General features: G+C 35.8%; 1 protein-coding gene and 1 long non-coding RNA gene across 2 annotated transcripts; one reads left to right on the forward strand and one right to left on the reverse strand.

Annotated features, from left to right (window-relative positions):
* Positions 1–6,242: 6,242 nt before the first annotated feature.
* On the reverse strand, positions 6,243–8,341 carry LOC100374678 (BMP-binding endothelial regulator protein-like). Its single transcript, XM_002734819.2, has 4 exons — positions 8,290–8,341; positions 7,657–7,922; positions 7,202–7,506; positions 6,243–6,381 (listed from the first exon to the last, which is right to left on the reverse strand). Exons 1-4 carry the CDS (start codon positions 8,339–8,341, stop codon positions 6,357–6,359), a joined length of 648 nt encoding a protein of 215 aa, XP_002734865.2. The 3' UTR covers positions 6,243–6,356.
* Positions 8,342–17,171: 8,830 nt separating this feature from the next.
* LOC146733606 (uncharacterized) lies at positions 17,172–22,651 on the forward strand. Its single transcript, XR_014926658.1, has 2 exons — positions 17,172–17,334; positions 21,738–22,651. It is a non-coding gene; the product is annotated as an uncharacterized LOC146733606 (long non-coding RNA).
* The last annotated feature ends 3,597 nt before the right edge of the window (positions 22,652–26,248 follow it).

The raw sequence follows: 26,248 nt of genomic DNA on the forward strand, positions 1-26,248 counted from the left end.
TGAAGTGTAAACTTGGTTTCCAGGCGATGGCTTTACAGCCACGCCTAGAGACAGACCTCCCGTATAACCTCAGCCCCCTCTTTCTCATCAGTCCCCCTATTTATAAGTAAAACCACGTGATATAGTGACGTCACTACGACGCCTAGCACAAGTCAACGTGATTGGTTAGAACTTACTAACATGCCAAATAAGAAGTGCTATACAGTCATGGTGACGTTTGACACGGCGTGTATAAAAGTGTTAATATGGTTTAGGCTTTAAACAATACTTTAGATATTACATATAGGTGTAGGAATGTGAACATTAAAGTAATAAGCATGGGAAAGTTAACACGTATTGACATAGACAATTGAATGCAATTGTCATGTCATACGTGTATGCGGGTACCACATCAGATTGGTGACAGGGTAGCGACCCAGTTTCATTAGACTACCGACATTTGTGGCTTTAAAGCCAACTTTCAGAAGAAATTTACAGAATTTCAGGTGGAGTTTTTCTGCTGGTGTTGTGCAGTTTGATATGTTTGACAATTGTTTATCGCATGACCAAACCTCAGAGCAGTCAAGCAAAATTGGTTTGACCACTGCATCAAACATCTTTAGATATATTTTTACCAGGATATTTGTTTCTGAATATAATTGCATTGCTCTGTTTTTCAAGTCAATTTGGACTTTATGAAGTTTTCCTGTGGAATTAATTTTGATACCCAGATATGTATAAGAAGAAACTTTTTCAAGTTCTTTTTTATTTACATAAAATTTGAACTTGTTTAGACTTTTCCCTGATTTATTGAAAATGATAGTTTTTGATTTTGAGATGCTTATCTCTAGTTGCCATCTATGTACAACTAGCTTAGCCAATAGATGCACCTGATTGACTCATCAAACTTTTGACCAACCACTCTTTCTATTTATTGTTGAGTGAGGGCCCCATTTACTAATGAGAGGAATCTTTTAAAAGAATTAAACAGATCCTACCGAAATAATGTTTTAGACACAATTGTATGGACGAAGTGACCCTACACAAGTCTAATATCACATGAAATGCGATGTGAAATCGAAGAGTCGATGAAATGAGTCACGTGACAAAGACCGTAAAATGTGGTACTCGACGTACACCTTTATGGGAAATGACACATAAAATTATCCTCCAACATACCGCAAATAATGTAGGAAAAAAATCATGATGATTATTATGCTTTCAGACGAATGTCTCCATGAAAAGAAAGGCTGAATAAATAAATAAATAAATAAATAAATAAATAAATAAATAAATAAATAAATAAATAAATAAATAAATAAATAAATAAATAAATAAATAAATAAATAAATAAATAAATAAATAAATACAAGTACCTCACTCATCAGAAGCTTTATATATATATATATATATATATATATATATATATATATATATATATATATATATATATATGTATGTAAGCCTTTCTCTAAATGCATGAAGTTTCCTACATAAACTGTAACAGTATTCTCACGACTACTAACAAACATTACACTCACTCTACTGTCATGTGAATATTCAAACAACCTATGAGCAGTACGAACACTCAAAGAGTGTTAAGATATGACTTTCCGAAGTCAAACCAAACCGCTAGCAGTCACGGTAGATACTGGAACTAAATGTTTTAACTGCACTAGTATTTATTGCCAACTTGAAATTTACACAATACTAATCTGTCCGTAATTAAACATGTAGGTATACGCTCCATTTTTCATTATATTTTTGTTTATTTATAAATATTTTTGGTTTTATTTGACGTTTTGCCGTCTCTGTAACTATAAAAATAACGATTAAAGAAATAAAAAATCAGATTTTAATAAGATTTGTAATTAAACTGATCGACTAGTTCGGCATATTCAATTGACTGCACAACTGTACTGCCGGAATATGCTGAAAACCATAAAATATGTCTTGTTCAACTGTACTGCCGGAATATGCTGAAAACCATAAAATATGTCTTGTTCAACTGTACTGCCGGAATATGCTGAAAACCATAAAATATGTCTTGTTCAACTGTACTGCCGGAATATGCTGAAAACCATAAAATATGTCTTGTTCAATTGACTGCACAACTGTACTGCCGGAATATGCTGAAAACCATAAAATATGTCTTGTTCAATTGACTGCACAACTGTACTGCCGGAATATGCTGAAAACCATAAAATATGTCTTGTTCAATTGACTGCACAACTGTACTGCCGGAATATGCTGAAAACCATAAAATATGTCTTGTTCAATTGACTGCACAACTGTACTGCCGGAATATGCTGAAAACCATAAAATATGTCTTGTTCAATTGACTGCACAACTGTACTGCCGGAATATGCTGAAAACCATAAAATATGTCTTGTTCAACTGTACTGCCGGAATATGCTGAAAACCATAAAATATGTCTTGTTCAATTGACGAATGCGCATATCATCGAGCATAATCAACTGACAATATTTCGTGTCAAATGTATATAAGTAAACGTTTTTGTAGTAGTCTGTTGAGTGTTATTTACTCCACTGTCAATCTGTTTTGAGGAAAACTATCAGCAGCCGATTACCTTGAACACGTCATTAAAACGAGTACACTGTAAGAAACTATATATGTTATCGCGATATTCTCTTGTCATATTAAACAAGGGTTAAATGCACTAATTCACTTTGTAAATCGATTTTCACAAAACACCATATTTGTATTTCATTGTCTTCATTCATTGTGACATCTTGCTGTCAATGGAATCGGCAAATTTGTTTTTGTTTGTTGCGGACAAAGAACGTAACGAAGAACATTACAATCCTTCAGTGGTTTATTGCTTCAATAATCCAGACTGGGGCCAGTTCAGTCAAAGTACAACGTATAGTGTTCAAGTTGATAAGGAGATAGTAGAGTTATTCCTAAACTATTGAAAAGTAGGGCCAAGAATCCAAGAATAGGGTTCGAATTATAACATATTTTAGATAGTCTCTAGTGTATTTGGGTGGATATCTTAAATAATGAATTAACTAAGTTTTTCTTCAACAGACCCATTTGCCGTGCCAATATGTTGCCGTATATAGTGTACTCCAACATTCAACGCGTGGCCCACCATTTATCATTATAGTCCATATGCCGTTTATGTAGTGTGGTTTTAGCACAGCTAATAATGTCACAACACATTTCCATTGCAGTAGATTTTCAAGCAGATTGTAATCAGCACGTATAATGTTTTACACATCATTTTATCAAAAACAGATTCTGTGAGTCACAAGTGTTATCGGAAATATAACTAGCCGGGCTTGATGTCGATTTAGGATTCTGCTTACAAATAATTTAGCCAATCATAGTACGTTAATTTTAGCCAATAAAACAACCTCATAAATAGTTATTTACCTATCAGCTCGTCTCCCTATTACCCAATCATGTACAAGGCCAAAGTCACTTTCCGCCAAAATGCAAGAAATGTAAACTTGTGTATATAAGTGGGTGCTTTGACACATCACGGCAGGAGTTTCAATAAAGTCATCTGTTATAGTGTACACCAGTTCGTCTCTTGTTATCCACCCCTGAACCTTATCTTAACAATTACACACAAGGGTTTCATTTTTTTCAGCGCGGAGATATGTTAAAAAATTAACGCCATTTTTAGTAGATTTATTTACAGCAAGTCTCAGAAGCTTGGCTAACTGCTTGGGTTTTTTAGTTGGATTTCGAATCTCGCTGGCGCCGACTTATGGTCGCGTCCACCCTGGGCGAGTCTATATTGCATAAGGGGACATAGAATGTTTTATCTGGATTCCCCTGAATGATTTTCTTTTGTTACGCAAGGCTTGATAATGTAAAAAGTAGTTTTCCTGGTCAGCCTTAGAATGGCCACAGTCAGCTGGTGTACAATATAATATGATGAATACGATTAAGGCTAATCTACAGATATTTACTATATGGGGTAGCCATCGGGAACGCTGCTTGGAACTAAATAAAAAGAAAAGTAGAAAAACAGTTTCCTACAAATCAGGGAGTAAATCGGGGTAACATTAAGCCAACGGCTAAAAAAATTGACCTCATTCGTCGTTTTTGTGTGGGCAATCCCATGTACCAAATTACACGAAGAACATAGAACACTTTCCCTGGTATATTTGAATGTGAAATCGCTATCCAACTGTAAGACGTACTGTCCCCTACTGTTATATAGATTCTTCCAAAGTGGGCGTGACCAACAGACGACGCCAGCGATATTCGAAAGCCAAACGTTTAGACAAAATCAAAGCAGTTAGCCAATTTGCGAGCAAGTTTGCAAATTGGCATCTTCGCTAGCCAAGGTCTAAGTTTATTCGGCCAAGCCTCTAAACAGACTATGGCAGAACTATGCGTATTTTAACAGCGCCCCCAGTAGTCAGTTGCGGCTAGTCATTGTTCAATCAGTTTGCGTGTTGCAAATCCCTCTTTGGCGTTTCATTTTAAACAAATTGGCGGCGCCCATGAATCGTGATATTTGAGACATTTTAGTCTGGTCCCCTGCTCCAATTTCAACGCTGAGGGCGGTTAAGAAAACCAGACTACGTGATATTTGTGATGATAAAATTGCGAAAGTTTCTGAGACTTGCTGTAAACATAAAAAACATGTGTTGTCGGGTGTGTTGTATGTCCTACCAATGTGTGTGACGCCACTTCCAAAATATGTACGCCAACTTGCATGCTCAGGTTGTCTCTCATGCGTGTACTAGCCACGCCCGATTCAGCAGAACTTTCGAGATCGGTAGATCACTTTCATTCGAATTAGCATGGAACTATAAACCCCAGGAAGAACAACCACTTCGTTTCCTTTGAACTATGATAGTTGCCGAGATGTCGACTGTTTATTTTGACTGTTTATTTTGTCGCATTAAAAAATAAGCCGATTTACGCAAATGAACGTTTATCTCCGACTATCGGTCATTTTCGGAGTCAATCGGACGACTCCGGGAGATCACGTGACCGAGTTGTTCCGGTTATAGCATAAAAAAACAATGGCGCCAAGACAAAGCACTGATAAATGATCGACATTCAACGGAAAAAAAAAACACATTGCCACTTCTGGCGATCGAAGGGAAACACGGAATTAGTCGGGATATCTCAACAACAAACAGCTCACCAAACCCCATGTTTCGCAAACTTTCGCAACTTTATTTTTTCGAGGGTTGAAAAAAACAAGAAGTAATCTAAAAACGACATTAAAAATTATGAAAACTCGCTAAAACTCCGACCCGTTGCATGATTTCCGGTACACTGAAGGTCACCCTGCAGACCGACTTGTTTGCGCATGCGTAGTGAACGAAATATTTTACTGCGCAGATATGAAATTTATTTTTCAAGTTTTCCGTTTCCAGCAAAGCGGTTGAAACGGGCGTATCGGCGGCAACTAACATGGAGTATGACTAATGTCGTGGAAACAAAAGCGAAAGCACTGTAAGATAAACTAAGACAAAGGTTTTTTTAATCCTCTTAGTTTCGTTGTTCTTCCTTAAGTCATTTACTATTTAGAATTTGAGTTAAGCCATAATTTGCCGACTACAAAAAAAAGTTATATATTATTTTACGTGCAAAATACTTGAAATTTATTGAACATCTAAAGCTGTAATTTTCACGACGTTGATTTTCGACATAAAACACACATTAAACATAATGTCAAACATAGATTCGACAAGACAACATCACATTTCTCAGCAACATCTCAAACATCCAATCATCCCTAGTACGATGTTTAGGTTACAACCAGACTTTGCTGAATACATACATGAGTTAATTATTTACTTGCCATGACTTTTACACGTCTGACGTAAACTCGGAAATGATTTTTACTGACATTTGTTACGAATCGTCACGGTAAAACTTCCCATGAAACTATTTTTTTGAAACAAAATATTAACGAACCTATGACATATACATTCTTCGCCTGAAAGTCCGCCAATGGGTGCTTATGAATCTGTGTTGCTACTTTTTGCGAACTTTCAAATTCGTGATTTAATAACAACAACATCGGTGAAATTTCCAAGCAATTTCGCTAGCTTTCCGTTCACAACTTCGCGTTTCTGAAAGTTCATTCTTATCACACCAAAGGTGCACATAAACAACCATGTGTCATTTAAATGGAATCTTATAATATAATATAACTCAATAACCTAGTTGTGAAGGGAAGATAATACACGTGTACATATACTATGTGTAATAATATGATATGATACGAACTTGAAAAAAATAATAAAGATACACAAACTGAATCCCATCAAAACCAATTTATTTCAGCTTCAAAAATCGAATATTTCGTAAACTCTACCAATGATGTGCTTCTACTGTAGCATTATACACTGCCATATCTATGTGCAGCCACGTCTCTAGGAGCCTGGTGCAGGGCCGCAACTGTAATTAACATGAACAATGATAGTAAGTAATTTGCATTTATCCTTGATTAATATGGAGTTTTAGAATTTAAGGTTCGTAATGACTGCGTATGTAAAGTTGTACTCGCTTACAGTGATATAATATGAAATGTAACAATATCAGAACACATTCAGACACGTAAATTTATAGTGACTATGAACGCCGTCAATTCAAAACATTCACCAGGTATTTTTGAAAGAAATAATCCTTCACTCAGGAAAGCATACATTGGAACATCATTGTTGCTAGCAACGATTTCTCAACTAAAAACATTCTTAAATTACATCTGTGGTTAAAAGCGTCATTGCACGGTGCTGGCATTGTTGTTACCCTCAAACGGTTGTGCTTTAATAAATATTTGTCGCCATCAGATAACTGAGTCACTGTCTAATTTTAGAAAATCAGCAGTTTACAGAACTCAAATTAGCTTATTTATTTAATGATACGGCTAACAGGGAACTGCGCTTCGTGAAATTAATATATATAGTTCATCTACAAATAAATTAAAGCACTTTTTGACACGTGCTGCAATGTTCTGCTGGTATTAAGCTGTCGATGCTAACCAATTACTAAAATATTGTGGCTTGTGTACAGTAGAAGCATGATCTGTATTGACCTGCATGAGATCGCGTTCTCACCAACCAACGTGACGATTTTAAACATGGAGTATACAAATGAATATGTGATTTTCTATGTAGATGGTTTTCCTTGCATTGTGATCTGCATTTTAACACCTCCCTACACCCTCTCTCAGTCATGTTTACTTTTATACGACTAATTCAATGATACAGATCATTACCCGCTTTCAGGATCCTTATAATCCGTTGCCCATTCTTCAACTGTCTTGCCTCCTGGCAAGTCGTCGTACTTATTCGCATTGTAATTTCCACACAGCCCACATACGTTATTCGGTGCGATGTCTCTAATGAATGGATCTAATTCTATATCTAATCGATGTTCTTTACAGTCAAAAACGGCTGTGTATCGGAGTCTGACTTTTAATGTGATCACGTGATCAACCCAGGTCAGCTCTCCCAAATTCCCGCCAGGACCAAATTTCACTGGATAATCTTCGGGCAAAAATTTCTCAGTCACACCATTTTTCTGAGATTACACAGAATACAAATTAGGTGACTTGTAAATGTGCGATTGTATACAGTATAAAACGAATACGCAATACATGCAAAATGCAGCTATCATTAATGAAGATACTGAACACTCTACTGCCGCGCTAATTGTGCATTAGTAACTAACCGTGATTTCAGCCTCACAGCTGCTAAATACTTCGACGAAATTTGTGGCTGGTCCTCTACGGCGCATGCGTATACTACTAATACGAGTGTGCTTTCCTCCGTTCCCAATACCAACTTGCTGTCTGTGGTTCTTTGTGTCAATCGTAACAAGCGGCCCATTATTTTTGGGGCCACACCAGGATAACGCGTGATAAGAGCAGAAACCCATGAAATTGTAGCGATATCCGTCAAAAGTTCTAAAATGGGGGTCACCCCATATGCTGCAGACTGTAACATTGGATGGATATTAAATATACATTAATAGTATTTTTTTCAAGTTATACAGAATCATCGATAAATTTATATATTTAATACCGACTTTTTATTGTATTCGATCATTAGATGTATTTCCATAACATGAATAATTTAAACTGAAATTTAGCTGCAATGTCATTATATATAGTTGTTAATTTGTTATTTGACAAAAATCATATCATTGGACAAAACGCGAACAATGCCCTTGTGTCTGCTAAATTTATTTATGTTTAATTTTGGTTCGGTCGATTCAAATTTGCAACGAACCATATGGGGTGTAAGAAATGTTAAATGCGCCGATATATATTTGGTATTAGTAAATAAACGGCATGTTACTTACCATTTCCATCGTGAACGTTACGTTTTTCTGACGTCTGAATTACAACATACATTGCAACATGTAAAAAAAAAGACAACAAGTTAAAGCAATTTCTGTATAACCACTGTAAACTCTGGTTAAGGTGTAAGTAACACACATAACAGATGAATAAATTGGAATGAAATTGACAATACTATATGAAAATATGTTATATGTTAAATAAATTATGTTACAATTAAATTTATGTTTATGCATATGAAAACTATTGATTATGTCGTTAAGTCTTATGTTATAATTAATGTTAAATATCTCAAATAACAATTGCCACTTTTCATTTCTAAAGACGTATGTTCGTGGTCAGTAGCTACCCTGAAATAAATGTTTTGTTTTTTACGGGTGAGCAAGATACCGATAGTTTCATGCATTCCCCAAAATGCTTTTCGTTTTAAATTCGTTTCTATTTCTCCAAAAATTACTATGGCAACGCACAGGGTTGGTTTTTACACTGAATCAACGTAACTGGTGGTCGATATACTGTTGATATACGTGAAGATCGCGTATAGCACTGGCTCACAATAGCACGAATACGTTGAATAATAAATAAATTATTTGTTTGTTCCTGGCCGATAATTGGTTCAAAGAACGGCTTTCCTGTATGCAAATACATAGGATGCGATAATTAAATAAGAAGCTTATGACGCATGTACACAGATGACGATTATGATGTTATAACTGAGTGACGTCACGATTTAAAAATGACGCAGACTCATTTGATAGGCTACACATTGCCTTGGTTTATATTTTTGAAGAAAGTCACTTCCTATCTTGACTTGATGGCGGCCATCTTGTAAATATTGTTGATGCATACGTGTAACCAATGTCATAATACATTCAAAAAGAGACATGATTCAATTTCAAGTTCAATCTTGTTCAAACATTTTATGGTTGTGACTTCTTGTTTATTTTTGACAGGTTTGCAGCTATATTTTTGTTATTTATTTCTAGTATTTTTCCTCTGTAATTCAAGAACAATTTGAACTGCCCGTTGGAGAATCTGTAGATTCTTTGTGGTGCACAGAGTCATGTGAATTTTTGTTTGGACATGAGAAAATTAGGAAATTATGCCAAAAAATGCAATTTGTAAACATTCCGCAGAGAATTATGAAATATGGTTAGTTGAATTGTCCGCCAGGCCGGAAAGACCTAATCCTTCAATACTTAGTATAGTAGTTGTTAATTTAACGATGTGTTTCATTAAGTAGGTGAAAGTTGATATTTTGAAAATGTTATATCTGCAGACCTGCATTGCATTCATGATCGATAATTAATGAGAATGTTCAAGTAAGAAAGTTTGTTATATCGTGGTTTGCATTTCCCTAAATAAATATAACTTTGAGGTTATCATATTACCATGAATTTCTATAGGCGTTAATGTCATAAATTTTTCATTTGTTCTTCACGTAAATCGGTTTTGATTATAAATAAAAACACGATTTCATGGTGATTTTGTTAATTAGGCGAATATTGTTGTCATATTTGGTGAAAATATGGCATTTTGTTATTGGTTTTATAAGTAGATAGGTCATACTTCTATCAGATTATTTTCAGTTTTTTACCATTATTTCGTAATATTGAAAATACATTAGTCAGACAAAATTCCCCGTTTTGTTATTTTTGTTATTAAAATACCTTAAGGCAATAAATGTGGGGATACTAACCAGTTGAAATCACCACAATCTAACATATGGTGGCCACACACCTACATTAAACCTCCTATTGAAGCACATTGCAAGAAATAAGTGCCAAAAAAGAAAGAGACAAACTGGGTTTCTGAGTTTCTGACATTTTTTTGATCACTAGTACGATGGTCAGACATGTCACTAACTTATCAACAGTTTTCCACAATGTTAGCCAGTCATGAACACATTAGGACCGAGGATGCACTTCAATAACCGGAGCACACTAGAACAAATTAGAAAACACGTGACCAAATTAAACTATCACGTTGCTACGAAAACTTCAAACTTTGGTTATCCTTCTATTCTAACCAACAAGAAAAACAAATAACAATTATTACCACCCCAGAAACTTATTCACAAAGAAATGTGTGCTCTACATTCTCCGACTGCTTTTGAAAACGTACACAACTTTAATTATAGTTGTGAAATCTGGTATTAAAATTGAAATTAAGAATATTCAATTTTCTCTTTTAAAATACCTGTAAGTATGCCTATGTTGTAATACTGAGCATAACAAAAATATTTAAAAAATTAGGAGAATTAGAGACAAACACCTGTCAAAATTGTTGCATAATGGATGTGCCAGTAACAAATAATAGTATTGTGAAATACTTTAGAATGCATTGCGCAATGTGTTGTTATCGATTGGATTATGATATTATTAACTTTCGGTCCTTATTTGAAATCAGAAATCTAAAACAGGTAAAACTAAATCGATATGTTCATATTTTTTGTTTGAACATTTGTATAATGTCATGTTGTGCATTAATTACACTACACTAATATTAGTAATAGTGTGTATAATTGACACATCATATTCATAGTTTGATACCGCACATAAACATAATGTTTTTAATTGGAATCTTGGTAAAGAAGTATTGTCATGAACATTACCCTCATTCCACTGATATAATTTTCAACTAATTCCTTGATATGAAAACAATGTATTTTACACGCGCAGTATACGTTGCTATGAGTACCATTTCGAACAGGACGCGATGTGATTACCACGGCCTTTTAAATCAAAGCAGCCTAAACGCCACATGTCGATCTCAAATTATGTTTTGTCATTAATATTAAAAGATTAAAGAATGGTACAACTACAATATCAGTTAAATTATTTAAATTATTATTACACGATTGTTTGAAAAAAACGATTAAAATGTCGGTGAATATGTTTACATTACCAGTTATGTATTACATTGTTTGTTGTAATGAGCGCCCAAGCTAGTTGTCAAAATCAACCGATCCTGTCTACTCAACCTGTAATATTTCACTCAAAAGTAAGCTCCAATTTATAATTAATGTTGTCTACCATAATCAATGTGGACTGAAAAAACATGACCATGTTTCTGTCGTCGTCAAAATTACTGACTTCAAACTCTACCTTTCAATCCAGTGCTAGTAATAAATACGCGGTCATTCAAATACTGTGTAACATCGCAATTATCAATTAGCGCCGTTTAAAATGCAATGTTATTCTATTTTGTACTATATTGTGTTATATTTGTATTCAGTTCATGAAAACCCATTTATGTGTACTATTTGCACTTGGCAATACCCGCCGATTACTTTAAAACACTCTTCACAAAGTATCCTGATATGGTCTGATATACAATGACATTTAAACCATGAACAAATAAATTACCCAGATGCTTGTCCAGCATAGCAACGAGCTTTAGGTTAGAAACATTCAATGTAGTCATAACAACAAATTATTGAAAGTGATTTACACACTTTGGAGCAGGATATCAGCTAGAGACAACATGTCACAAATAAAGACCTCTATGGTAATCTACCACAAGTATCCGAAACAATAAGAAAACGAAAACTCGGACTAGCGGGAAACTGCTTCAGACACAACGAACCAGCGTCCTTGGTGCTACTGTGGAAACCAACCCATGGACAAATAAGACCTTTTGATGACGACATATCCGTGCTTCAAAATGATACTGGTCTAAGCACTGAAGAACTAAAAGTTCTGATGAGGGACATGGAATTGTGGGGGAAGCTGACCATGGAACCGGGTGCGCCCGACTGATGATGATGATAATGATGATATAGTGGTTATTGCATTGCACTTATGACCAGAAAACGCGGGCTGAAATCCTGCCTGAGCCTGAAAACCAAAACGATTCGACCCTTTTTGGGGTGTGGCGCAGACTCAGTGGAGAGGCTAATTAACATGACAGAAATTCTTCACAAACAATGCCACTTCGGGGGAACCTTGTTTAAGATCCGCAGGTAACTATGTACGAACGGATAGAATTACCGTAATGTTATTATGATATGAAGATGGTCCAAAGTGTAGCCCCTAAACATGAAATGTGATTCATGTTGCAAATTACGCTATATTTTAGCACTCGTACTTTGTACATAAAAAAATAGGGTCGACAACAATAACATTCAACGTCCGGAACTATTGCCTGAAACAAATAATACTGAAAAAATCGCTGGATTAAAATAATATTTCATACTCACAACTGAAGCAGTCCCATGAACGGAACTTACGCAGATAACAAGAAGACAAATTACGATACGAAACATAGCGTATTTCACTTGTAACGACTGCACCGACATGTTTCCGTTACCACACACAGGTTTGTTGCAGTACTAGAGTGTCACATACATTCATACGTGGCTGTAGCTGGATTTGTTGTGGATCTATCAATCGTACTGCGGTTTATCAACACGTGAAATAAAACAAACCGCAATATCACATCGCCATACCATTATAAGATGTTACTAGGATCAACCTTCTCTTACACGCACGTTGTTAAAGCCTTCAATTCAGGGTCAAATCAAATGCGGCTTAACTTAAATCCGAGCCGTTGCTAAGCCATCTGCCCGCAATGGCGAAGTGGAAATAAAGTACACTGTGTTCAAATGGATACATGTTCTTATACTTATTCATCACAAATAATACAATTTGTATGGAAATACTTTTTGTTATTTCATTGATGTGAATTTAAACAAAACAAATATATTGTGTATATTTCTATATGTTGTATCACTGTTGTCAATAATCGATTTACTCGGAATTATATAATCGATAATATTTATCTTCAGATGCAACAATGTTAATCCAACAAAGCCACAAATGGTATATGTGCAATAAATTGCAAAACATTAAATGTGATGATTCTAATGTCGATTTGTTAAATTCGATTAGTTGAAGTCCAGAACAGAGACTTGTGCTTTGGGTTGTGTGTGTGTGCGCGCCTATATGCATTTATCGGAAATGTCTCGTCCGATTTGTTAAAAGTTGGTAGAAAGTCAGAGCATATATATATTATATGCCGATCGATTTGTTTGATTGACTTGTGTTCAGGTAAAGTTGTATTCACTTAGAGTCAGTTATATCGACAATCATGTGTCCTATCAATTTTCAGATACATTTCACAGATTTTGTTTGGTACGAGAGCAGGAAATTATGATATTACTATTCTATACTATTGTTTTGTGTTTTTGTGGGTTTGATGACATTTTGACTGTCAGGCATTTTAATCAAAATAAATTGCATTTAAAAATTACTACGTTCACGTTACGGGATCTCGGCACGTGCCGAAAGTTTTAATCAGTTGTGTTTGCAGAGGGATTACAGCAGTTGTGTTCACGTTATTCAGGACCCACTTAGGACCGACTGGGCTCGTGCCGAAATCACGCTCTCATTCGTCGATCTGTTGGCACAAACGATACGCATATGATGATAATAACAATTGTTATAGTGAAATTATATCCATTTGTTGCAATGGTGTTTATTACGAGCCATCGTGCACATGAACGGCAAAGAAGATTCGAAACATAATTATTTTTTTCACGTCAATGTAAAATGTGCAAGAAAATAGAGGTTGTAGCAGCACATAAATATGCGTCACTGATGGCGGTTTGCATTCATTACTACAGCATCCGACCATCTACTAGTATATCCGAATTTCCTGTCATCGTAATTTCATGCTAGTATCAATCAACTTATGTTTTTCTTAAATTTACCACCGAGGGCGTGATTTCGGCTCGTGCCGAGCGTACAGGCAGCAAATCTCGGCACATGCCGAGTTTCGGTCCCAAGCATCCATCGGGACCGAGATCGAGTTCTTTTCGGCACGTGCCGACTCGGTCCCGACCGTTCACACACAATTTTCGGCACGTGCCGACTCGGTCCCGAGTCTCAGCACGTGCCGAGATCTCTAACGTGAACGCCACTAATGTCAACCAATTAGTAGGCATACCTGGGCTAATCAAATATTGTTTTTAAAGAATGTGAGCTATTATTATTTTGACATGACTTTAATCTTGACCCGAATTAATCCCAAACGATAAGCATTATGGGATTATAGAACACGTCAATGCAGATCGGAAAAGTGGTATTATTATCATCGGATCAATAAACTTTATTTATGTTAAAAATACTTTTGAACGGATTATAGTAAAGCTGAATTAACAATTCTGCCGAATATGCATTGCGATTTTAATGCTAGCAGAGAAGCCGCAATAAAAGACGAGTCTGGTATTCTAATGGGGGGGCGGTCATAAAGGGGAGTTGTCATCACTTTGCCACAAGGTCAATGTAAAGAATGTAAATATTAGGTATATAATTGTGCTCGTAAACTTATTCACATTTTTTATTTACTAATACCCTTGTTCTAGAGAGAACTGTGGTACTATTTAATTATTTGGCTAAAATCAATTGTATTATGAACGAACTATGTACATGTAACGTTGTCGCAATTTCAACGCTGTATAATTTCGATGTTAATATCATGGATAGGGGCAATAGACATTTCACTTTCTACTGCGATGTTCATCAAAGTACTGACTGGCTGGCTGGAGTACTGTGCTAGTACTCATGTTATACACAATGCAATATTTTATTTTATTAAGGGACTGCACAAAAAGTACAGGGGGCGGTAGGCCGGTGTTATATGAAAGTCGCGTAAAACATTTGCATGAAATTTGCCTACCTCTCCCTTGAATGATGCATGGAAAATTGTGACCCTCCCTCTTTTCTAAGTGTAAAGGATAGTACATGTATTACTACCGGGGTAACTTCTACCCAAACAGTTAGCCCAGCTCTCATTGAGAAGAGAACAATGTATGATAATGTGTATGTACCACATACACAATTTTACTGGCAGCTTTATGAGTGTTGTGTGTTGAATCGTGTGCATTCTTTAAAATACGTGATACACATGTTCAATACCACCATTATATATTATTATTACATACTCTAGATATACACTTGTTTTATAACAACACTGAGCCAAATATTACTGGGCTAACGAATTGCAAAAGCATCGAGTAGCCTTTTATCCAAAGCTTGTTAGAAGACTTGCCTACCAAACAGTACAATATGTTAATGAGAAAAAGAATCATATTCAGAGTATTTCTCTCTTGAATCAGTGTGATGTTGAATGAAATAAAATATATAATTCAAAACTAGCTTGAACAATAAACCTATAAAATGCACACGATACCAAGATATAAGTTCGGTCAATCAGGGACTGCCAGCTTTATCCACGTTCGAACGAGGACTTATAATTCGGTCTCCGTCCTTCCGTCCAGAGTCATATTTCAGAACCCTGTGGACCAAATCTGTTCATTCTGTGCATGTGTCCCGTACTTTACCTGACACATATGCACATGCAGTGGTTTACTGATTCAATCCAATATGTCTGACTTGCAGCCATTTTGTTTTTTGAAAATGTGGTATCTTATGCATGCTTTGTCAGTTTTTGTTAAAATTTGGTACATGCATTGTACGTTTTAGATGTCCACGGAAATGTGTTTAACAATCGGATTAAAGATAGCTAGCTGACTGGTGGCTATCTTGTTTTTTGACCATACAATATATCACCAAGGCTTTTAGACCATTTTCATTCATGTTTGGCATATACATCATAAATATAGGAAGACATACATGTCTTTGATGATCCAAAATGTCCAACTGGCAGCCATCTTGTTTTTTCAAAATATATTTTTTCTCTTCAAATTATACATGTTATGATACATGTCAATGACAATTAGTTTCACAATCGGATCAAAGATGGTTGACTGCCTGTAATCTTGCTTTTTGGCCATACCACTATATCTCTGTACATGAGCCCAGGCAAAGAAAATTCAGTTTGGATACAAAAAATGCATGAATAGCCTGTGGCCACATACTTCGATTTTAGAAGAGTAATTTAATGCATCTAATTTTCTGTTGATACTAGACTAGCCATTCGCAACGACTTGTTAAATAGGTAAGCTTGTGGCTGCGTGCCAGCACAGCCACCATACTAACAAAAGTTTCTCCTACCTTGGGGTAAATATAGCCATGTAGGCGTGAGTAGGCCCTCGCCGGCTGAGCGGCATCAGACCTCATTGTCAGGCTAGGGGTTAATACATCCCTGTGAAGAAAATTCTACAATCATACTACACCTACACTTAAAAAATATAACAAAGAAAGCCAAATATACTGTGAAGGGAAGGGTGGGTGGGGAAAAAAGGTCTGTCTTATAGCCAAACATTGCAGTGGAATGAGAAAGGAGAACCATAGGTAACTGGTTGTACCTTTATAGTAGAAAGGTGCTAGTCACACAACTGCTAGATCAAATAGTATTCATAATCGTGGCTTTTAATAATCAGGGTATTAAGTAATGTAATGTAATGTAAAAGTTGCATTTGCATATTAATTACAATCTGCTGAGATACATGAAAACAGTGGCTATTGGTATTGTAAACACATATTATATCATAATATTACACTACAATAAATCTGTGTGTTTTAAGGTATAGATGCATGTTCGTGGGCACTCGGAGTGGATTTTTTTTTTTTTTTTTTTTTTTTTGCTGTTCTTACCCAGACAGTCTTGGCTAGATAGTGTTGAAATTTCGGAGCATTGTCAATGCTGGAACATGCCCAAAAATGGATTTTAAAATATAGGGAATCGAGACACGCGTGTTAAGCCACTATTTTGGTATTTGCCACTATTTTGGTACCCGGGAAAATTAAAACCAACGTTCTCTTGCTTTTTGTTATTATTTTTCTTCACAAATCAATAAATCTCATAATTATGAATAATTCTGGACAGTTTGTGTATAATTTGGAGTAATTTGTTATGTTTAGTTTAAGTTTTCTTTGCTTGCGCATCTTTTCCGACCGAATTGTCATCTTTTTGACGCAGACACAGTGACGCTAACTTAGGGGGTATTACAATCAGCTGTCCTAACAGCCATATCACGGAGCTCAACTCAACTGTCGTACTTTTAAAAATCAATTGTATAGCATATCCGTCGCCGATTGAAATGGTATTAGTGCATCGAAACTGTTCGGCGAAGCTGCTAGGTAAGTATATGGCGATTCAATACTAATATTGATATTTACTAGCTAGCTATCCCACTATGACTTGTTCAGTGTGCCTGCTCAGACTGCTGCGGCGTCTCGAGTCGTCCATTTGATTCTATCATCATCATCATCATCATCATCATCATGTTGTGTTCAATTCCAATTTTAAATGTGCATCGATTTTTCAAAACAGTAATTTATAGACATGTATATAGTTCATCTGATCCAGAAAGTGATAGTTTAAACTTCATGTACATGTCCAGCTTGAATTTACATGTAAATAATCTATATGCGGACGTTGAGCAGGCGGACATCAACAGAGCCACCGAGCGAAATGATATTTTCCGTTTTGTGTTTCTTCCATTTGAGATGCATTTCTGTAAAATATTCCATATATGATGACTTTCCAGAATTCGCTGGTGTTGTCAAGAGTTGTAGCATCCATTCTGGAAAATCCATATTTTAGCAGCTATTTATTTTCTTGAAATTAAAATGTTTTAATATGCAAGATTTACAGTAATTAATGAGGTCTTGATGTTAGTAATTTATATCCATAACCTCAATGGTATTCTTGTATAAAACATGTCAGTCACTTTCTTATTTTATCATATTTTTCTCTATAACATGACGAGATAGAACAATTTGTATAATATATTATACACTTGCGTAAATGACAAAGGTGTGTCAATAGTCAATAAAACAGCCTAGGCAATACTATAGTCATTTAGAAAAGACATACAATTTTGTTATTAATCTTATTATTATCTTATCTTTGTATTACATTTTAATTTGTTTAATAAGTTTTACAATACAAACACCATCTTTATTATTGCTGCATTGTGGATATACATTTGTAAATGTAGCTCCAGAATGTGAGTAACCATTTGGAATTCCTACTGAATTTTGGGACGCCATGAATTCACAGAAATGCTTTCTTAATTTCATTTCCAAATACTTGCTGTGATAGATGAATGTTTAAACTATACTTTATTCATGTACCATAAGTGAATGAATAATATTACTAAAAAAATCCTTTGAAAATAAAAAAGTTTGCCATGCAATCTATTTGTATCTAACTACCTTGGCCTGTCTCACTGACCTGATGATCAATGGGATAGTGGCTTCCTATAGAGGAGAAATGTGTTAACTCAATATTGGATTTTGCAAAGAATTGTGGGATTGAAAATTCAACTGAACAATATAACCATAACATTTTTAGCTCCGCTGTCGACTTTGTCAAGCGGAGCTTATCATATGAGTGATTGTTCGTCGTCGTCGTCGTCCGTCGTCGTCGTCCGTCGTCGTCCGCGTCAATGTTTTACTTTTTCGACTTCTTCTTGAAAACTACAAGCCTGAATGCTTTGATACTTGGTGTATATGTACCTTGGGTAGACCTCTCTCAGATTTGTTCATTTTGTAATGATATCTTTAATTCTCTAATTTTGGTGAATATTTTTGTCATTTTTGGTAAAAAGTGATATTTTCGACTTCTTGTTGAAAACCGCAAGTTCAATTGCTTTGATATTACATATATAGGTACTACATGTGGACCTCTCTCAGATTTGTTCATTTCATGATGATATCTTCAATTCTCTAATTTTGGTGAATATTTTTGTCATTTTTAGTAAAAAGTGATATTTTCGACTTCTTATTGAAAACCGCAAGTGCAATTGCTTTGATATTACATATATAGGTACTACATGTGGACCTCTCTCAGATTTGTTCATTTTGTAATGATATCTTTAATTCTCTAATTTTGGTGAATATTTTTGTCATTTTTAGTAAAAAGTGATATTTTCGACTTCTTATTGAAAACCGCAAGTGCAATTGCTTTGATATTACATATATAGGTACTACATGTGGACCTCTCTCAGATTTGTTCATTTTGTAATGATATCTTTAATTCTCTAATTTTGGTGAATATTTTTGGTAAAAAGTGATATTTTTGACTTCTTGCTGAAAACAGCAAGTCTGATTGCTTTGCTATTATATATATATATATATAAGTGCTACATATGGACCTCTCTCAGATTTGTTCATTTTGTGATGATATCTTTAATTCTCTAATTTTGGTCAATATTTTTGTAATTTTTGATAAAAGGTGATATTTTCGACTTCTTGTTAAAAACTGCAAGTCTGATTGCTTTGATACTATACATATAGGTACCTCAGGTAAACCTCCCTCAGATGTGTTCATTTCATGATGATATCTTCAATTATCTAATTTTGATGAATATTTTTGTCATTTTGAGTAAAAAGTGATATTTTTGAATTCTTGTTGAAACAGCAAGTCCGATTGCTATACATACTATATTGTTCATTTTCTTATATGATATCCTCAGTTCTTTAATTGAAATGTGCCTTGTTAACAGCGGAGCTATCTCAGCCGACAGGCTGCTTGTTTTGCTGTTCTATTTCAAACTTTATTTGACTTGATAAATACATAAAAGACAATGGAGTAAAATGATATAAAATATCAGACTGTCTCGTCTTTATTTAATTGTAGATAGATTGTTAAATAATTTTATACCAACAGTAATTGTATCAGAATGTTCAATGGGGAAAATTATGCAAATTAGATACAGTGTTTGACATGGGGTCTGGGGAGAACACTGAACTTGGACTGGATTTTATTAATCCTGAGGCCCTGACATGAATCACTGCACTAACAACCAATGAGACATTTGTTATCTATAACTAGAACTGGGTTTTACATGTATTAATCCTGAGACCCTGGCCATAATCATTGCACTGATGACCAATGGGACACAGGTTACCTATAACTAGAACTGGGTATATTAGTTTCAGAGGACCTGACTTGACTCAGTGCACTAACTACCAATGGGTAATTTGTTATCTATAACCAGGACTGGGTATTATTAATCCCAGAGAACCTGACCTAACTCACTGCACTAACTAGCAATGAAACTTTTGTTACTTATAACTAATACTGGGTATTATTAATCCCAGAGGACCTGACCTAACTCACTGCACTAACTAGCAATGGAACTTTTGTTACCTATATCTAGGACTGGGCATTATTATACCGAGGGAACCTGACCTAACTCACTGCATTAACTACCAATGGGACTTTTGTTACCTATACATTGTATCTAGGACTAGGCATTATTATACCCAGAGAACCTGACCTAACTCACTGCATTAACTAGCAATGGGACTTTTGTTACCTATATCTAGGACTGGGCATTATTATACCCAGAGAACCTGACCTAACTCACTGCACTAACTAGCAATGGGACTTTTGTTACCTATATCTAGGACTGGGCATTATTATACCCAGAGAACCTGACCTAACTCACTGCATTAACTACCAATGGGACTTTTGTTACCTATACATTGTATCTAGGACTAGGCATTATTATACCCAGAGAACTTGACCTAACTCACTGCATTAACTAGCAATGGGACTTTTGTTACCTATATCTAGGACTGGGCATTATTATACCCAGAGAACCTGACCTAACTCACTGCATTAACTAGCAATGGGACTTTTGTTACCTATATCTAGGACTGGGCATTATTATACCCAGAGAACCTGACCTAACTCACTGCATTAACTAGCAATGCGAATTTTGTTACCTATATCTAGGACTGGGCATTATTATACCCAGAGAACCTGACCTAACTCACTGCATTAACTAGCAATGGGACTTTTGTTACCTATATCTAGGACTGGGCATTATTATACCGAGGGAACCTGATCTGACTCACTGCACTAACTAGCAATGGGACTTTTGTTACCTATATCTAGGACTAGGCATTATTATACCCAGATAACCTGACCTAACTCACTGCATTAACTAGCAATGGGACTTTTGTTACCTATATCTAGGACTAGGCATTATTATACCCAGATAACCTGACCTAACTCACTGCATTAACTAGCAATGGGACTTTTGTTACCTATATCTAGGACTGGGCATTATTATACCCAGATAACCTGACCTAACTCACTGCATTAACTAGCAATGGGACTTTTGTTACCTATATCTAGGACTGGGCATTATTATACCAAGGGAACCTGATCTGACTCACTGCACTAACTTCATGTACAAATCAGACTTTTGTTACTTATACTAATACTGGGTATTATTAATCCCTGAGGCTCTGTTCTGGCATTTGTTAATGAGGACTGGGTTTTATTAATCCCAGAGAACCTGACCTGACTCACTGCACTAATGACCAATGAGTCATTTGTTAATTATAATTAGGACTGGGTACTACCGGTATTAATATTAATTCCCTGACTGACTCACTACACTAACTACTAATGGAAGACTTATTACAGATAACCCTTAGGCCCTGTACTGGGATAAATTAGCATAACATACAAGCTTTGTATTTTGATAGATATTTTAACAATTTTTTTTTTATTATTGTAGGAAACTTGGAAATACTATACAGAGAAATGAAAGAATATGGTATCAATGGCTTCAGTACCCATAACAATGATTTAGTAATTGTTTAGTGTCGCATACGACTTATGTACCACTTCCGTGTCACTGAGAATGTTCTAGAACCGTACTGTGTCTGGGTGGAATATTCTAGATTTTGTTTAGAAACTGGTTGAATAGGTAATAGAACACTGTAGGAGGCAATAGAAGGTAATGGAACATTCTAGAAATTTGTAGTGAGTGCCAGACTCATTATGTATGCTGATGTAATGGTCTATTTATAGACAGTGGAGGTATATATAGGAGAGTTGTTCAAGCACTGAGTTCAGATCGGAGATCTCGTTGAATTGTATTGGAGTTTAAGTATCTAGTTATTGGAGTAGTGGTGTTTTACCGCGTTATTGTACTTGATGTTTGCAGAGTATAATAATACCAGTACCAGTTGAAACCTCATATGTTGGCTCCGTGTTCGTATTTTATCATCGCCGCCAGGGAAGTCTTTCTGTTACTGTTGCCATTTTGGTATTTGAACCATCACACCTGTACTATACCAATTACGGTAATATTACGTTGCGTGTGACATTTAGTAATTTTTAGTAATTGTATTGCCACTTTTTCAGTTTTCTGATTATTTCGTGACTACTAGTATATGGTGTATTTTGTTATAACATGATGATAATAACAAAAATATTATAAAACTGTATTACAAGTGTATTACATAATGAGTGAGATGATAAGTAAGATGGTGCATTGTTTATTTTCAAGCATGCTATATATTAAATTGCTCAGTACTATGGAAAATTCTATAATATTTGAAATTGCAGTGTTAGATTCTTTAATTGGGCAAATAATACAGTTTGTACACCTACAAGACAAAAATATATTATTTCTGATTCTTGCAATACCACATTGTGTTGTGTTTATATTCTACAAAATGTTTGCTTTAAAAATTTAAACTTGATTGAAGCATAAAGCTTTGATCTTTATGATTTATGTCTAATAATTTAAAAACAACTGTTCATATGTACCTGCATTGTTAACATGCCAGGACTGCTAACATTCTAACTGTACACATGCATCAAACATCTTGTGATATACCGGTATATATCAATATGTATATACATTGTGCTGAAAAAAGAAATTTGGTATAAACATGGGATCATCCAATATGACAATAAAATAGATCATGTGTGGGGTCCAGTGCCTTTTAGTTTAGTTCTATATTTTCTGATGAGTCAAGTCTACTCAAAAAATGTAGCCCAAATAGAAAAATTCTTGGGATAGATAAGTATATGAGGTGACTGAGGTGGTACAATAACCACAGTGTAGATCCACTGTTACACTACTGCCACCTGCTGTTGATTCATTCGTCGAGCAGAGGGCAGGGATATTAGGTAGGGTTGCAAATTCCACACCATGCCAAAGCATAATTAGATTACAAGTGGGAACATCGGTACTGTATTTCTGGTGACAAACCAGATTGTAAAGGAGACCCTGTATCATATGATCCAGTACTGTTGATGGGCCCAGATGTACCATTCTTTTGCAAGGAAGAATGTCTAACCTTGCGCATAGTGTTAAAGAAATTTTAATTTCCACATAAGTTGCATTTTTCTGATTTACCAAGTGCTGCTGCAGTCTCTGGCTTTAAGCTGGCACTCAATGGACAATACAAGAATTTGCTGATCGTAACATGTCCCTTTTTTTACATGGCTAACATCACCCAGAATGTTGTATTTATGGTAAAAGGATATTCACTGAACAGGGGCATGCAAAACTATTTTGATTCAATGGGACCAAATATAAGGAATTAGTTTGGCCCAGTCCTGCCTAGGTAGCTTGCCATTTTGAGGGCCTCAACAGAGGCAGCAGTCAACCACATTGCCAGAACCAATGATGCTAGGCATAGATGCACCAATATAATATGTGTTCTAAATATGGTAATCTGAAGACAGATACACACGAACAGTAATCTCATTCATAGGGTCAGAATGCCCAATAATGACAGTCTGGTCGAGGGGAATACAGGAACAATCATAGCAACCAAGGAAATGATCGTTGAGGTGGATGTGGTTGGGGTCAGGTGTTTTCAGTGGTATGAATTAAAGGATTCATTTTGTTTCCCAACCCTTATTTCCTGTGGCGTTAAATTGTTCAGTTACCGTAGCAAACTGGCTAACTATTACAATGACCCTGTAGGACCTTTCAGAAGTCAAGCACAGCTACAAGATCAAGTTGGCCAAAAAGCTTCAGTTGACTACATCACCAGTGTCTATGGCTCTGATTTTCCAGGAAGTGAGAGAATTATTGGCAAATGGCAGCAGTGCAGGGCCTGTTATTCTCCCATATTTTTGGTAAACAATAAAGAACAATATAGACCCAAGCCAACTGAATCAGTATATTCTCTCAGAGCATTTCATGATGGTGACCCCAGCAGAGGTACACTGCTGTGTACATCAGTGGATTTCCTGATATCACTCAATCTCATACATTTGATTTAAGATATTAGTTCAATGTTTGCCCATTGTAGCCTCACAGGTTTTTTCCAAAATTAATGGTAGTGCAAGTTTTGTGGCTGTACAGCAGGCCAACAATGTGAATCCATTCTATCAATATCTGGTTGATACAAGAGCAGTTATTTTAGCACACATCCTTCAAACAATCACATTTAGTATTTCCGGGAATGTATTCTTGGGAGTGTTTCAGGTTGAGAGACCCGGCAGCCACACTTTTTGGCATGCAAGCACAGCTCAGACAATTAATGAGCTTTGTGGAAATTGCTCCATCTATGAGAGGCCTTGTGCCTCAAACAGCTCTCAGGAGTATGCTCGTCCAGGTCCACACACTCCAGTTGTGTGGGTTGCCACATGGGAAATATCATGGATCCCACAAAGCTTGACTGCCCTCAAGTGGATGGACTCAACCAACATAAGATGGAGATAACAGATTGCTCCATCAACTCCGGCTATAACACTGGTCATGGACGCCTTGAAAATAGAATGGGGAGTGGTTCCCTTGGAAAGCACAGCTCCACATAAACATACCTAATACGTTGGGAGGGCACTAGATTGCTTTCTAGATGAAGTATAAAATAAAACAGTTCCCATCCATTGCGACAACACAACTGTATTAGCATATATCACAAAACATGGGTGGACAAATCCCACAAACTAGCCAGCTAGTGGAGGAGATAAAGAGTGGGAAATAGAAACAGTGTGGCCAACACAACGTGCAATGCCGTGTTGCACATTCTCCAATCTTGTGTTTCAGTTTATATGTTCATATATGTGCCTGCAATTTTGAATAGATAATTATTTAGCTGCGCCCCTTTCCCCGTTTTGGAATTTACTTGAGGGTCACTAATGGGCTTGAACTCACCGCAGTTCACCCACCACCAGGGTATACTTTGTACCCATTGAACATACATACAATACATTGGTTTTGGCAAGGTAGGTATGGCTTCACTATGCAAAATTTCGAATAATTCCCCGGGAATCTGATAATGCAATGATCAGTACATTAACAAAGGGAATTATGAATTGTTGTGGGTCATGAGACAACAAAATAATGCACACTCCTATGTTGGCACCTTTCATATATCGATTAATTACAGATCCCGACAAGAGAATAATACATGCCACTATTTTCGTACCAATCGTATATTGAATAATAACAGATCCCGACAACAGAATAATACATGCCACTATTTTTGTTCCAATCCAATATCGAATAATAACATATACCGACAACAGAATATTACATGCCACTATTTTTGTACCAATCCTATATCGACTAATAACAGATACCGACAACAGAATAATACATGCCACTATTTTTGTACCAATCCTATATCGAATAATAACAGACCCCAACAACAAAATAATACATGCCACTATTTTTGTACCAATCCTATATCGAATAATAACAGACCCCAACAACAAAATAATACATGCCACTATTTTTGTACCACCCCTATAGTGAAGTAAAGCAGTTCCCGCCAACTAAATTATATGTGCTACTATTTTGGTACCATCACTATAGGAAAGTATAGCAGATCCCGACAACAAAATTATATGTGCCACTATTTTGGTACCATCCCTATAGTGAAGTATAACAGTCCCCGACAACAAAATTATATGTGCTACTATTTTGGTACCATCCCTATAGTGAAGTATAACAGTCCCGACAACAAAATTATATGTGCTACTATTTTGGTACCATCCCTATAGTAAAGTATAGCAGTTCCTGCCAACTAAATTATATGTGCTACTATTTTGATACCATCACCATAGTGAAGTATAGCAGTTCCCGACAACTAAATTATATGTGCCACTATTTTGGTACCATCACTATAGTGAAGTATAGCAGTTCCTGACAACAAAATTTTATGTGCCACTATTTTTGTACCAATCCTATATCGAATAATAACAGACCCCAACAACAAAATAATACATGCCACTATTTTTGTACCACCCCTATAGTAAAGTATAGTAGTTCCC

The sequence above is a fragment of the Saccoglossus kowalevskii genome, chromosome 16 (genome assembly GCF_978046115.1).
Source record: "Saccoglossus kowalevskii chromosome 16, keSacKowa6.1, whole genome shotgun sequence".
In the NCBI taxonomy this organism is placed as follows: domain Eukaryota; kingdom Metazoa; phylum Hemichordata; class Enteropneusta; family Harrimaniidae; genus Saccoglossus; species Saccoglossus kowalevskii.